A 15814-nucleotide genomic window follows, 5' to 3' on the forward strand; every position below is an offset into this window, starting at 1 on the left:
TTAGTGTTTATCAAAATAGCTAATATAAAGATTTTAATTTATAGTTGATAGGTTCATAAAAGTTGTTAGAAAACCAAATTGAAAGATATGGTCTGCTATTTGTTCCAAAATTAATAATGGCTTTCAAAAATGGGAGAAAAAAACATGAAATACAAGTTAGAAGATCGATTGTAAAACAGTCTAAGAAAAGAAAACAAAGAAATTTCTTTACGCCTCTTAGAATTGCTTCTGATGAAGCTCACCAAAAAGGTCGTCTTTTAAATGCTTCAATGAAAATTATCACACCAATTTTATGTTTGTGTAAAACTTTCTCAAAGGTGAAGTCTTTTTTGCTTATCTTTTAATTAAATACACTGTAGTAAGATAGTGTGCACCATACAAGCTATAGAAATGAAAAAATAAATTATGTACAAATAGAAAATAGGGTATTAATATACTTAGAAAAAGCAATCTCCTGAATAAAAGATTGGACTTTTACACTATTTTTATGGGTAGTTTTTTGACATTTTTGTGTCATCTATTTTCATCAAAGGTTCTTACATAAATGTTACAAAACCTAAAGTATAAAAAATGATTTTTTTTTTTTTTTTTACTTATTTAATATTGATTTAAATGAATTTTAGATTTTTCTGTTACCAAGTCAATGGTTTACACCATCATCATCAAGTAGAAAAATAGAACTGCTTGAGCAAAGGGTAACATGCTTGGAACAAGAAATTAGTTTGTTAAAAAGTAGAAATCAGGACCAAGTAAGAAGTAATCATTTGTTATATTATTTCTATTGCTTACTTATGCCGTTTTTTAAATGATTTTGTCAAGCTTGTTCACTTTTTATCATTTTTTTTAAGAAATAATTTTTCTTGAATATGAGGTTAATGAAAGGTATTGGTTGTGCATATCTTTTATTGATTCTTTACAGCTTTTATCAATCCCCAAAACTGATATGTGTCTATCTACTGCTCTTCTACCTCCACCACCTCCACCTCCTTTGCCTCCGCCAGCACCCTTGTTTATCTTACCAAGTCAACAGAATAAAACAAAAAACATGCTGAATGTGAAAAACATATCAGTAAGTGGATTTCTAAGAATTGTGTAACTGAAGTTGTGAATAAGCTTCTAAATATTGCTGTATATTTTATGTTAAAAAATATATATTTTTATGTTAATATATATATATATATATATATATATATATATATATATATATATATATATATATATATATATATATATATATATATTTGATTTAAACTATGCAGTAGTTTGCAAAAGCTTTAAGAAAAATTTTATATAAAGAAAGAAAAATGTAATGGCAAAAATTTCTGAATATTTAGTAATTAGGTTTATGATCACATTTAACAATTTGGAAATTATAAAAGTTAAAACACAACTGGGATTTTAGTACTTAATTGGGAAACCAATGCATTCAATAACTGCTTGACATCAATATGGGATGGAATCCATAAGTACTCCTTTAAGTGTTCTGTAGGATTTAAGTTTGTTTTATGATTTGGATCATTTTTTTTTACTGGAAGGTTCAATTCTTTTTTTTTTCTTGAATATTTGTTGCTGTTTTTTTTGTTTTTTTTGTTTTTGCTTTTAAGTGTCTTTGTACAGGTTTTGATCCATATCAAACATTGTACATATTTTGGTCCATTAGTGAAATGAATTAAATTGATTAAATATCAGCTTGAACATTCCTGTACTATCACATTTCATCCACCATGTTTCATATTCAGTAATTGATACTTTCGATTTAATCTTTGGCGTAGAGAATAATGAACATACATAATTCCACCTCATCCAGCTATGATTAATTGGTATAGAACATTTTCACACATTTCTGGAGTCCAATTTACATGTTGCTTAGCTAACTCAAGTTGGGTTTTTTTTGTTCTTCATAGAAACTAATGATTTTTTTGGTTTTACTTAAGAATTTTAAATTCAATTTATAAAGCAAAGATACAGCAATTTTTTTGGGTCAGCTTTCAACAATTTAGTAATTTGTCTGTTATCTCTTTTTATAGTAATTCCTGGTCTTGCTGATTGTTTCTTGAGGTGTTAAACTTTCCTTAGATCAAAATTTCTTTAGCATTCTACTAACTATAAACATAGATACATTAAACTGATGCCACTTTTTGATAGAAATTTTATTTTAATTTAATTAGTGAAAAGATGTTGACATTTTTTGTTTTTAAGCTGTTTAATTACTCATGTTTTAAAAAACTGCAAAACACACAAAATTGTACTTTCAAAGTCACTTTGAAAGTACAATTTTGTGTGTTTTGCAAAAGTCAGGTATCTGGAGTTCTAACCCTACTTTTGTTCAAACTTACACAAGTGTTAAAGCTATGAGTTCCAGGCAGAGTTCAACTATATACAGCTAGACACAAAACTTTAATCAAGGTAGAGTTTTTCATAGCAACATGCTAGTTCTTCTAACATTAAAGTTTGTTGGATATAGATGTTAAGCTTATCTTTTTTGTTTTTCGCTATTTATGTTTGTATTGATAAAATAGACGGAAAAAAATATTTACACATACTACACTATTTCTGTAAAACTAATTGAATGTTAGACAATGTATTTTACTGATGACATAAAAGTTTAATCTAGTTATTTAATTATACATTTTCCACACTTCATAACTAATTATTATACATAATTACTGCTTTAAATGATAAATATAGTGAGTACTCGTGATTCTAAAATAAAAAAATAATTTTAAAGTTACAAAAAAATATTTTAATTGCTGAAAATTTTCTAAAGAATGGCTGCAATATTTTAAATTTCAATTCGCTTGCAAATGGGTAGAAAAGCAGTGTCAGAGAGCATCAAATGGAAAATTATTGGTCTGGTGAAACCAAATAATCATAACAATGTTGAAATTAGTAAACTTATGGGTGTTTCTGAATTTTTTGTTCGAAAAACTGTCAAAATTTAGGAGCTGACAGGTAAGGTTGTTGACATGCCTCGTTCTGGAAGACCACCAAAGCTTAATGACCATGACAAAAGTAGCATATTCAGAACCAGTAGAGAAAATCCTAGGCTTAGCAACAAAAAGCTAGCTCAAATATTCAAGTTAGAAGAATGTTAGTAAAAATGGTATTGGATCTTACATTGCAATAAGAAAGCCTATCCTGTCAATCATGGATTGATGCAAAAGACAAAAAATGGTGCAAAAAATAAAAAATTAAGCCATCAGTCAATGTGTAGGAAATCATTGTTACTTTGAACTTGTCAGTCATTTTGACCTTACTTTTAATGAAAAAGATTACTTTAATCACCACTTTTCCTTTGAATTTGAATCATTTCTAAACTTAAAACACTGTCACAAAATAAAAAAAAAACTATTAAAATAGTGTCTATAATTAAACTTTGGCAAAGGCTGTTTCAAAGTTCTAAATATAATAGGTTTTATTTACTGTGGGTTTTTTTATAAATTACAATTACACACAGGTTAAACAAATGAATATTTAAAAAGATTTAATCCCATGAATAAATTTTTGAATCAGTTTAAATAAATCCATAGGTATTTTCTCAGTTGATTTTTTTTGTCACAAACACTTATTCTAAAGTAGCAAGGTTTCAATGTTCATTAAAGATGCAACAGACATATTTCACCTAAATGTGCTTGCTATTGTATTCAACCACACATCTTTCAAGCCAATTTCCATATTGTGGATGTAATTTTGAATGTTTGTATCTTTGCCACTGAACAGAAAAATCGTGATGAAGAGCTTCTAAAGATTGTTCACTGAAAGGACCAAGGGATTTTTTCTTCATTCTAATAAAATCATCAATGTGAAAAAATACGATGTACACTTTTGGGGTCACACGTACAAATCCTAGACTTAAAAAGGATGTCCGAAATTCCTCAATTTTATTTTCATATTCCTTGTCAAGGACTTTTCCAAAGCAGGCTCTAACAACAGCACTGAGTTTTTTGAATGTATCAATGATGGCCATGATGAATCTAGGTTCTCAAAGAGCTGATCTATCACTTCAATATTTTTTAGGAGTTTTTGGCAATCATTGCCAGCAAATTGTCCGTCATGATATTGTTGGATTGTGATGTTGAGTCTTTTTGGGCACTCATCTGCTTCTGGCAATGCTTCTTTTAGTGCTTTGAACAAGTGATTTACTATCCCAACAAGCAGATGAAGTTCCATTGGGGGAATTAGTTCGAAAATGAATTGGCTTGGATCAACTTTTAGAAGTGGTTTATGGACAACATTGTTGAAAGACTTTAAGAAAGACTGAAAGAAAGTCTGTGTAACAATTTTGAAGGTCAGACAGCGTCCTGAGCGCACCTTCTTCAGCTAAGTTCTTTGCTTCACTATCACAGTATAGACATGGATGTGAGCTAGAGTGACATTGCAAACTACATAAAATGTTAGCAACTTTCAAGTTGCAAGAGACCACAAAGTCTACATTTCCTGGTTGAACAAGCTCAATAAAGTTTTTGATGTTGCTGTAATTCTCATGTAGATCCTCTGCAACTGCAATAAAAAATTGCTTTTTAACTTCACTATCTTTTAGAGCTCGAGAGGTGACAATTTCTTTTGAAGGTGGGCTGCTTGAATCATCTTCATCATTCATTCTTTGAAGACTTACTGTAAGCTTTAGGAAGCCTCAACTCCTTCAATCCTAAGTTTCATGAGATGACCTGCTTGAAGTTGTCTCTTAAGTGAAATTTCTGCTAGAAAGTCAGAGACGTTTTTGCAGTGAACAACTGTGTACTGTGTGGCTTTTTTTCGCCTGATGATGCAAGTGTAGTTTTTGTAAAAAAATTTGCAAGTTGCAACCCTGCATCATGAAAATTTGCTCGATAGTTTGGCTCAAAAAGAGGCAATTTGTAAACCAAATTTAGTGTTGTTGCAAGCTTTTTGACTCCAATATTAGACATGCCTGTAGCTTGCTAAATTTGCACCAGGTCTTGGGCACTTAACTTATACTTTTCTGCAGTTGTTGATTTTGAACATGATGCTCCTTAAGACAAATTTTAAAAAGCCTTGTTATGAAATGTAATCTTAGAACAGACAAAATGGGACTATTAAAAACAGGAAAGATACAAAATTTAAGTTACTGAGTGAAACAAGTTTTCTGTTGAAATTTCTCTAAGGTTTAAATTCAAAGAAGTAGAGTTGCATTTATGAGGTAAGCATTTCCCTTGTGGTGACAAACAATCTGAAAATCTTTTCAGGGGATTTGTGGGATTTGAAGTTGTAGAATTACAGTTGGAACCTCTTGTCACAGTCTTGACATTAATAGTTTGATAATTATAAAGAGTAGGCAGCTTGACAGATACTCCTCTTTCAACCCTTCTAAGTTGATTTCTACACGTTCCACACATTCCAGTTGGAACTCTAGAGTCCAAAAAGTCAATGTATGTTGCAAAAATGTTTTTGAATCTCTCAAAAACTACACCAGAAATTGGTGAATTGCACTTTTTCATACATAAAACACACACCGTTTTTCTACACTTTGTGAGATTTGGCACTATTGGGTATTTTGAAAGAGTCCAAATAAAGTTAAAATTGCAAAAAGTATTTGTTTTTGCTTTCATTTGATATTTTATTGTCAGCAACTAATAAAAAAATTTATATTTTTACTGCTTCTTTATTTCACTATTAAATAACATAAATATGTAACACTGTAACATTAAGTACTAAGCAATAAAATGAACCTAGCTATTCAAAAAATATAGGCTTAAAAAACTTGACTTTTAAGAGAAAGCGAATTAGTAGGTAAAGATACCTCTAGGGTTATGCAATTTAAAATGGATTTACAATAAAAGCAATCTAGTTTCATTTTGTTTATTTTATTTTGTTTTTTTTTAATAAATTTTATTTTTTCTAGTGATTATCTATCAAATTTTATAGTTACTCATAAATAAGTATCATCTTTTCTTCCTTATGCCTTTTGGAAAGGAGCCATTAACATGAGAAAATTCAAAGTCATTTTTTTTCCTTGGACATAGGCAGATGATTTCAATTTTTTTATTTTTTGAAGCATGGATGTATGGGCTACCAAACCCAAATGGTTTTATTTTTTGAGCATGACTTTTATGTTTTGAGGCTCTCTGGACAGGTGTGGAATATATGTTAAAAGATTTGCAACTGAGAAATATTGCGAGTACTATTTACAAGCAAGATGACATGGTGGTGGAGGCTCAGTAGGCATGTGGAGATGTTTTTCCCACAAAGGCCTTGGTATTTGTGAGCTGTATAATGGTGGTATCAACCAATATACCTACAAAACACACTTGAAACACATTTGATTTCATCAAAAAGACAATTGTATGGCAGAAACAAACAATTCATCTTCCAGCAAGACAGGCTCCTGTACACACAGCACATAGTATAACACACTGGTTTAATATAAAAAAGATCAATTTATTGCCTTGGTGCCCTAGATCACCAGATATCAACCCAATAGAAAATATTTGGTCATGGATCAACACTAAATTGGTAAACCATCAAATTCAATCAACTGAGCATTTGAAGAAACTTCTGAATGAGTATTGGTTAAAAGTGCCACATGAGATGTGGATGAAATTGGTTGAATCAATACAGAGACAAGTTCTTCTTTATTATCGAGCCAAAGGAGGATAATTTAAATATTAAATTTGTATTTTTTTAAAATTTTTCATGTTCTAAACCTTAATTCAATTAAACTTTTATGCAACTCATTTTATGATTATATAATTAATTTTTTTTAACTACTTTTTTTAACTATCTTATCTTATCAATGTTAATTGTATAGCTAATTGATTGTTCTTTTAAAAATAAAAAAAATTAATTAAATTCATTTTTCTGATTTTTTTAGTTGAAAAAACCCTGAAAAGTTTGATAGAAATTACCATCTTGACTAAACTTTTGTGCATAGCTGTATTTTCATGCTGATCAAGAATTATATAATCAGATATGAAACAATATAATCTATGCTTGTGATAATCCTCTTCATCTTTGGATTATCATTTGCCTAATTAAATTATGTTGCACAATCGATAATTGTTTTTACTTTTCATAATCATAATAAGCATACAACTGACTGACTATAGCCTTTTTACCAGTACTTGTTAGTGTAACTATACATTGATTGTTTTAAAGTAAAAACTTTTATTCATTTTTCAATATTTAACTTTGAATTAAAGGAGTTTTGTTTTTTGCATGACCTGTGCACCTCCTTTAAACCTCATGAAAGAAATATTTTTTGTTAGGTTGTTAGTGGTAGTTTCATGCGTAATCTGAACGTCCTATTTAGTGAAACATGTTAATATGTAAAGTTACATCATCTTGCTTTAAAAAAAAAAAATCAGTATTATTATGTTGGTATATTTCAAAAAAATACATAATAAAGATACATAATAGTGAACTGACTGAAACAATTTTGAAAGTATAATTTTATGTTACAGTTTTTTTTTGCCAATTCTTTAACAAATGCAAGGTTATGAAAAACTAAACAGTAAAAAAAAAAAAAAAAACTCCACAAGGAGGAATTTTGAGCAATTAAAAAATATGCATTAATGAAGACTTTTTTGTTTTTAACTTTTTTATGTGCATTTTCTAAATTCACATAAATGTTGTGATATTTACAACATCGAAGGAATCCTTGAGGAAGTTATAAGGAATATTTTGAAAAGTTAATGCTTCCCAGTTAGATCAATCTATTAGCAAGATAACACATAAGTATTATTAATATTATGTATTTTTTGCATAAATCATGGTCTTTCTTGATATTTCTTTTAGCAGGATTTATGCAATAACAACTCTGAAAGTAAATTAATTACTGATGAGCTTTTAAAGAACATCAAGTTGCGCAAAGTGATAAAAGCAATAGATAAACATGTAATTGAAGAAGAAATTAAAGTTCCATCAGTGAATATCCAAGATATTAACAGTGTAAAGTTAAAGAAAACAGTGGTTCAGAAAAGGACTCCTCGCAAAACCACTCCATCAAAGATTCTTTCATCTCTTTCTGCACTTAGAGTTAGAAATGCAAACATCAAAAAGTTTTCAGGGAAAAAATCGTAAGTAGATTTTTATTTCAAAAAAACCTTTTTTATCTAAAATGTTATATTATTTTTTTACACAGAGATAAAGCCCTAGAAGCCAGTTTTGCTGGCTTTGGAACTTAATGTCCTTAGCTTTTGCCTTGAGTGTTACCTCCAAGAGAGCTCACTCTCATTGGTCAATGATGTTTAAACATACTGTTTCATTGGTTCTGCACAAGTATTAAACTAATTTTAAATCTAAAGTCTAATATAAAGTAAAATCCTATTTAAAATTTAATATTTGTATAATTAGAATGAAAATTTAAAATTATGCAATATATCCACCAGCTGATTCATGGAGTTATTTAAAGATAAGTTATTTAAAGAACAAGAAATCTTTCACACATTTCCATTACCATTAAACTATTCTTAGCTATTTCTTCGTGTACAGATGCATTAATATGCAAAATTTGAGAGAAGTTGGTAAAAGTTGTAATTAATGTGACAATTTTGTGTTTTTTTATCTTAAGTTAAAGCAAATCGGGTGCATTAAATGGCTCTTAGAAAAAAAATGTCTTAAGCTTCTTCCATTCCTTCATAAAATATTCAGCTTAGATTTTCACAGTAGTTTGTTTTGTTCTAGCAAGTGGCAGACAATAAAATTTGATATTTAGTTTGATAATTTAATGTTTTGTTTTAGACTAGCTGACATTAAAAAAATATGAATGTCAGCAACATGCTGATTGCTGTCATCCATATGGGGTTTACCTTAGGTAGGTTTACCCTAACTGCGTTTCTCATGCACAAAGTTGTCAAAACATTTTATAATCTCATGGTAGAATACATCTCAGAATGAACGATAGTTTATAGGTGATAATATGACGGTTATGTTCGTGTCTTTAGTACTATAAGTTTTTTAAAATTGATTAGGTCTCCTGGAGATGTAATTCGCCGTCATCTTAGAAAAGTTCCGATAGAACGTAGTCCTGGCGGTACTCCTATGGCATCTAGAGAATTCAATTACAGCATGGGAGAAGGCCTCACGCCTATGCTGAGCAACGCCCTAAAAAATAAATTTAAAGTAAGATATGAGCAGGAGAAAATTTCATAAGTAATACTGTCAGTATTTTTTTTTTTTTTCTTTTCATTATACATTTTTTTTTTTTTTTGTTCGTTTAAGCCGATATTATTTGGCTTAAATTTTATCGAAAAATTTTTATTTTTTATAGAACGCAAACAATGAAGCTAAACCAAGTCCTAACACTCCTAACTTTACGTTGCAGTTTGTAAGTTCTTAGTCTTTTTTTATTATTACTATTATTCGTAACTTTTCACGACATTAAACAATAGCATGCATTGTAAGTTAATTAATAAAAAACTAAAGTTGATGCACATTCTATAGATGTTCATACATATTCTGAAGAAGGGTACATGCATACTAATTCTCTTTCGATCGAAAAACTATTATCAAGAGCTGGATTTTTTTGTCACTATTTAGGATTGTGAAGCTGTGTAACTATTTGGTGCTTTTTATAAATACTTAGCAAGAATGGATTGTGATCTTTGAAAAAAATCTTGCTTTATCTCAACAGAACTCTGTGATTTTCAATTTGCACAAAATCTGATCGGGATGATTGCGTCATCGAAGTATTTGTGACGTAACAAATTCGTGACGCTTAAACAAACAAATGAAGACCCAGGGGAAAAAGCAGACATGTCATAAATTTTAAGATTATTTGTTATCCCGCTTTTTTTCTTCTTCCCATATTAAATACTGTTCTGATTATGCTGACAAATTGAAAAATTATCTGTCACTAAAGTGCAGCTAAGAATACTATATATTATGAAAGAATCGGACACTTTCAAATTTTAAAATCCATATTTCTCAAAAGTTGCGAAACGTGACATCTGTTTTTTCAATAGCTTTTATTATAAATTTTAGTTGACCAAGTTTTTTAATACGAACACAATTTTTTTACTTGTTTTTATTTATTAGATAGCGATAAACCAAAGTTATTTGTTTTAATAATAATATATTTGCTTAGTATGTTTAAGATATGCTAAAAATTTTTTGTAAACAGATATTATAGAATATATTGCTTTCGCCTCTATTTAGTTTTAACAAATGTTGATATTTAGTTTAAAATTATTCGTTAATTTCATCTTTAAAATTTCTTTTAGTTTTTACGTGCTCGTTCAATTTTCTTTTTATTTCCTGTCCTCATACTCATTCACATTCAATGATAATATTTGAAGATCTCTAAGCTGAAATTACACCGTAGAAAAACACAGCAAAGTATAAGTTTTTACCCTCAAATTTATATTGTCGTTTTTACATCTTCAAATAGAAAATATTTCACGTTTTGCACGGAAATTTTCTTTATAAACTGTATTTAACACCTTGACCTTGTCATCATGAGTAAGGACAAATAGTTCATATCAACCAAAAAGTGATGCAGTTTCTTCAAGACGAATGTAATAAATATTACATCTCGGCCACTATAGTGCAGAAATTGGGTGCCTAAAATATTTCAAACATTTTAGGCGCCCCATTTGTGTCATTGGTCGGCAACACAACGAGGTTTCTCTTTAACAATTTCGGAAATTACGGATTCTCATAATTGAATTTTCTTTATTCTTAAGATCTTTTTCTAGTTCAATATTTCCCCTCTTTAACTTCAAAAACATCATCAATATCTCTGCCAAAGAGACTGAATAAAATTCAAAAAATTTTACTCAGTCTCCTTGGCAGAGATATTGATGATGTTTATGAAGTTAATGAGTAATAGTAAGTTAAATCGCCGTCAACTTTAATTTCTTTGGAAAAATATTTATTTTACACTTCTTTGACTTTTTGAGAAAGCCTTTTGTCAATTTTTATTTCACTTCATATAGAATTTATCTTTTGCTGACATCTTTGCTTCGATTTTAATAGACCATTAGCTTTGACACATCCATCAAATAATTGCCCAATTTGTCTCTGTCCATTTTTATATTGATTTGTTAAATAGTAAGTAAACAAGATTTAAATATTGTATTAAATATTGGTGTGTAAATTGCCTCTAAAAGAAAATTCTTTATTCCTATAAAGAACTTTCTTTTAGAGGTAGACTACGCACCAATATTTAAAACAACAGAGAACCGATGATTTTTAGTAAATGGTGTTAAAAGCTAAGTAAAGCTTTTCGAAAAAATACGAAGTCTGTTCGTTATTCAATATTTTTTTAAAGTTTTTTCTTACAGTTTTCTTACAGTTTTCAATGTTTCTTAAAAAAACACAAAAGCTGTAATTCATTCTTCACTTTTACATGCAATGTTTTTAATCATTTCATGTACAGGGTTCCTACAGAGCCTGTTTTCCTGTTTTTTTCCTATTTTTTCCATTTTGGCCTGTTTTCCTGTTTTTTTCCTGTTTTTAAGGCAATAGCCTGTTTTTTTTAAAAGTCTGACAATGTTTATATATAAAGTGGTATATTTTATGGATTTAGGAGGCAATCAAGATAAAAAGTTTTTCAAACAAAATTTACTAATTTTGTTTTTGGTATAATATCAGCTATTACTTAACATAGTTTTAACATCTATTTTTTTGAAATAGAATATTAAACCATGTAAATGTTATAAATTGAATTTTTGAATACCTTTGGTTTATTTTGTTATGTTAAACATGAAAAGTTAAATTATAGTCATAATTATGAAAGTTAACTTTACTTTTAAATGAAATTTTCACTTGTATGACTGGATTCATAAATTAAGTTAAATTATTTTAAAGAACACTTTTTTTTGATGTGGTGTAAACCTGTTTTGCTGATCAGTTGGTTTTATGTGACAACTAGAAAGATTACCTCATACTGCAATTTTGTTTTAGGGTTTAGGTAGTTTTATTGTTTAGGTGGTTTAGATTTTTAAATCAGATTTATGGAGCCTCTTCTTCCCCATATGTAAGCAGTTTTACAGAAATATAAAAGTTTCAAGAAAGAATTTCTTTACAGAAATATAAAAGTTTCAATTGCAACGATTAAACCTTACAATGATTTTCTAGACTCTTTTATACTGATATAAACCTTTTAGGCAGCCAAGAGTGCAATTTATTTATTTTATTTTTTAGTTAAAATAATTAATTTTTTTTGAAGTAATTATTTCTGTATGGGAAAGACTAAATACCAATTATCCTGGGAAAAGAGTTATCCATGGATAAAAGCTTCAAATAAGTCTGTTAACCATGGCTTCTGTAGATTTTGTTATGTGGACATAAACATTTCAGCTGGTGTAACCCAGATTAATCTACATTTGAAGTCAAAGAAACATAAAGAAAATGCAAAATCAGGTAGATTACAGTCTAAATTTGTGACAAATTCAGACAGTTTAGCTCTAAAGCTACCTACAAAAAGTATAACATTAAGTACCGAAGACCAAGTAGTTACAGCTGAAATTGTTCGTTGCTTAGATATAATTGATTCAAACTGTGCATTTTCTGCAGCTGATAGTGACAATTCTAAGTATAAGCGTATGTTTCCGGATTCTGAAATTGCTAAAGCATATCAACAAAAATCTGACAAACTTAAATATATGATTCAGTTTGGCATTGCCCCTTATATTAAAAAAATTATTTGGAACGAGTTGAAATGTGTGCCATTCACATTTCGATTTGATGAAACAACTACATCACAAACAAAAAAACCATATGACGCTTATGCCACGTACCATTCTAATCACTTTCAGCAAATAATAACATCATACTTGGGTACATTGTTTGTAGGAAGGTGTACTGCGGAAGACCTCCTTGGTCATTTTAAAAAGTTGTTATGGAAAATTCAGCTGCAACCAGAGTCAATTCTCTCCATTAGTATGGACGGTCCCAATGTCAATAAATTGTTCTTAAAAAAATTAGAAAATTATTTTGAAAAAAAAGAAAAGTTCATTATCAATGTTGGGTCATGTCCGCTCCATACAGTTTCCAATTCATTTTTGGAAGGTTTGAAATTGTTGATTTCTGAGGGTATTGATTTGGACCAATTAGCAATTGATTTGCACAGTTTTTTTAAATTTTCTGCAAAAAGAATTGAAGAATATTTTGCTGTGGAATCATTCACTGAGCTTCAAGGTCAACGGATGTTAAGACATATCTCTACTCGTTGGATAAGCATTCAAGACGTATTAGTGAGGGTAATGGAGCAGTTTGACAATTTGCGAGAATATTTTTTAAAAGTTCTACCAAATCAAAAAGAGTTCAATGGTAAAGCAGGTATTGCAACAACTGAAAGGTACATTCGTATTAAGAAAGCACTAAATAATAAAATGTTGCCTGCCATTGCATACTCTGTCATCTTTATTGCTCATGATTTCAAAGGCTTCACAGTTGCATTAGAAACAAAACAGCCAATTATTACAGTCCTGTTCCCAAAGATGCAGAACCTTCTAAAGAACTTGCTCTCAAAGTTTGTTATTGATGATGTTATTCTGCAACCATCCAAACGGTTGAAGCCTATATCAAAGTTGAAAACCCTTGACTTAAATAATGCTGAGATTCACAAGGTAACATGCATTTCTTATGAGTTGGCTTTTTATTTTAGTTTTTTTTATTTTCAAAATTGACTATGCTAGAATGTTATTTTTAAGATAAACAATTTGTAATGTTTTTAGAACAAATGTGAACTTGGTAAGAAAACTGCTTTAGAGCTTGAATCTCTTGATGGTCTTGTTAGCAAGAAAGTTGTCAGTTTAATAAAAAACTTTTTGTCCAAGAATTAATTGTTTTGTGTTGTCCTGATAATAAAAAATATTCATATGATAGTTTGGTTAAATTGCTAGTTACCATTAGTTATCGTATATTTCATTATTTATTTCTGTTTAGAAACATGGCAACAACATCTGTGAAGATACCCTCGAGTCAATTCGAATCATTAAAGACTTCATTATTCAAAGTGGTGGTTCAGTAGCTATTAACGTAACTCCAGCAATGATTGATGGGTGGAAAAATTCTCGTTCAGCATATGAAAAATACTTGGTTGAGAAAAGAAAAAATGAAGTAGACCTTCAAGAAAAAAAAGACGAGGAGGTTATTTTTTTGAGTGATTTAAAAAAAAAAGTTTAATTTAAACTTCTCAAATAAAAGAACAAAATTGCTTCATCGATTTAAATTTCTTTTTCCATTATATTTAGGCAAAGCGCAACGATAGAAAATTAAAGCTTGAAGATATTGAGCACTCCATAAAACAGCTAAGAATACAAATAGATTCTGCCGAAAAAATGTTGGACGAGGGAAACAAACTATTAAAAGTTTGTGTTGCAAAAATCTCAAGGGTTGTATTCCTAGAAGGCCAGCAAAAAGTAGAGCTGGGACAGAAACTTAAAAGAAAACTAAGTGCAGAGTTGGATATGGAAATTGAAAGGAAAAGAAAACTAGAATTAAAATAATGAAAGGCTGTTCACAATTGAAAAATTTTTAAAAAGAGAAAAAATATTCTTGTTTTCAATTCCTTAAAAAAGTTTGAAACAAGAGTTTAAGATAGAAAAGGTTACTAGTATAAATTGTAAAATAAATTAAACATAAGATAATTATTAAATATACAAATAAGATTCTTAAATTACAATTAACAATAAGTTATAATATAAGTATTAAGATAAGGTTTATACCATATATATATATATATATATATATATATATATATATATATATATATATATATATATATATATATATATATATATATATATATATATATATATATATATATAAATGTATGTATGTATGTATGTATGTATGTATGTATGTATGTATGTATGTATGTATGTATGTATGTATGTATGTATGTATGTATGTATGTATGTATGTATGTATGTATGTATGTATGTATGTATGTATGTATGTATGTATGTATGTATGTATGTATGTATATATATGTATATATATACAGTTTTTACTGTTTATAAAACGTTTTTACTAGTTCCATTATCATTTTTTTAAATAATATATTTTAAATTGTCTCACAAAATAGCCTGTTTTTCTAAGATAAATCCTGTTTTTTAGTCCTCAACAGTCCTGTTTTTTTTAAAAAATATCCTGTTTTTTACCAATGACCCTGTAGGAACCCTACATGTAAATTCAATACATTTCAATGTTTTTAATCATTGCATGTATTGAATTCACTTCAACTCTTGGTATTTTACAGCCGAATCGGGCACTCGATTGTGAAGTTTATTTTGACCAACAAAAATCACTTTCAAGCGTAAAGGAAAAAAGTTTTTTAACTGTAAAGATTCAAGATCGGTTCTTTTAAACGAATGTAATCAATTGCTCTAGCTCATTTTTTTTTAAAGTTTAGTTCGAGAAAACACAATAATCATAAAAAGTTAAATTATTTATAAACAATATTTATAAACAATTTGAGCTTTTATAAAATTGGTTGTATCATTTTTTTTCCCATAGCTTTATATAATAATTTTAAAATCTAAATTTGTTGCATCACAAAATTCTATATCTCTCCTCTTCCCCCCTTAACAAGCCATTACAAAAGTATAAACCCCTCCCTTTCCTACAGCGCGTGACATAAAAAATGGATGACCCTTATCTTTCTCATAAAAAAAAACCCTTTTCAAAAGATTATAACTAACTGCAAATGATATATTCCAATTTTAAAAATGAGTTTAGGTGGTTTCTATGGAAAAAAAACAATTTAAAAAATCAAAATAAACTTTTTTTTTAATTTATTTGAATTTAAGCTCTATCTTATAAAGCATCAGTTTAATGCTCTATCTTACAACATATCAATTTTTTTTCAATATTTAAACTGAAACTCAATTTAATATCTGATTTTATA

At 28.8% G+C, this 15814-nt stretch overlaps 2 protein-coding genes across 6 annotated transcripts; both read left to right on the top strand.

Annotated features, from left to right (window-relative positions):
* Window positions 1-49: 49 nt before the first annotated feature.
* Window positions 50-10123, top strand: LOC145184713 (proline-rich protein 11-like). 5 transcript variants are annotated; one of them, XM_090093769.1, is made up of 7 exons: window positions 50-317; window positions 624-749; window positions 920-1069; window positions 7753-8033; window positions 8928-9078; window positions 9227-9283; window positions 9496-10123. In XM_090093769.1, the coding sequence occupies exons 1-7, from the start codon at window positions 117-119 to the stop codon at window positions 9511-9513; spliced, it is 984 nt and encodes a 327-aa protein (XP_089949895.1). In that variant the 5' UTR covers window positions 50-116; the 3' UTR covers window positions 9514-10123. The 5 variants fall into 5 exon arrangements, with proteins under 5 accessions (XP_089949895.1, XP_089949894.1, XP_089949892.1 ...); XM_090093768.1 differs by having other exon boundaries at window positions 9590-10123; XM_090093766.1 differs by having other exon boundaries at window positions 9400-9523.
* Window positions 10124-12103: 1980 nt separating this feature from the next.
* Window positions 12104-14505, top strand: LOC149886278 (uncharacterized). Its single transcript, XM_090093765.1, has 3 exons — window positions 12104-13529; window positions 13849-14052; window positions 14157-14505. The coding sequence occupies exons 1-3, from the start codon at window positions 12141-12143 to the stop codon at window positions 14409-14411; spliced, it is 1848 nt and encodes a 615-aa protein (XP_089949891.1). The 5' UTR covers window positions 12104-12140; the 3' UTR covers window positions 14412-14505.
* The last annotated feature ends 1309 nt before the right edge of the window (window positions 14506-15814 follow it).

The sequence above is a fragment of the Hydra viridissima genome, unplaced genomic scaffold, assembly GCF_058129835.1.
Source record: "Hydra viridissima isolate aposymbiotic clone 2 unplaced genomic scaffold, HvirCarnegie_v1 scaffold_7, whole genome shotgun sequence".
Lineage (NCBI taxonomy): Eukaryota > Metazoa > Cnidaria > Hydrozoa > Anthoathecata > Hydridae > Hydra > Hydra viridissima.

Coding starts and splice junctions, on each gene's coding strand:
- LOC145184713 (XM_090093766.1), top strand. CDS start 117: ATGGCTTTCAAAAATGGGAGAAAAAAACATGAAATACAAGTTAGAAGA. Junction 8,034..8,927: donor AAGTTTTCAGGGAAAAAATC/GTAAGTAGATTT, acceptor AAAATTGATTAG/GTCTCCTGGAGATGTAATTC. Junction 9,079..9,226: donor CCCTAAAAAATAAATTTAAA/GTAAGATATGAG, acceptor TATTTTTTATAG/AACGCAAACAATGAAGCTAA.
- LOC149886278 (XM_090093765.1), top strand. CDS start 12,141: ATGGGAAAGACTAAATACCAATTATCCTGGGAAAAGAGTTATCCATGG. Junction 13,530..13,848: donor ATAATGCTGAGATTCACAAG/GTAACATGCATT, acceptor ATTTCTGTTTAG/AAACATGGCAACAACATCTG. Junction 14,053..14,156: donor AAGAAAAAAAAGACGAGGAG/GTTATTTTTTTG, acceptor CATTATATTTAG/GCAAAGCGCAACGATAGAAA.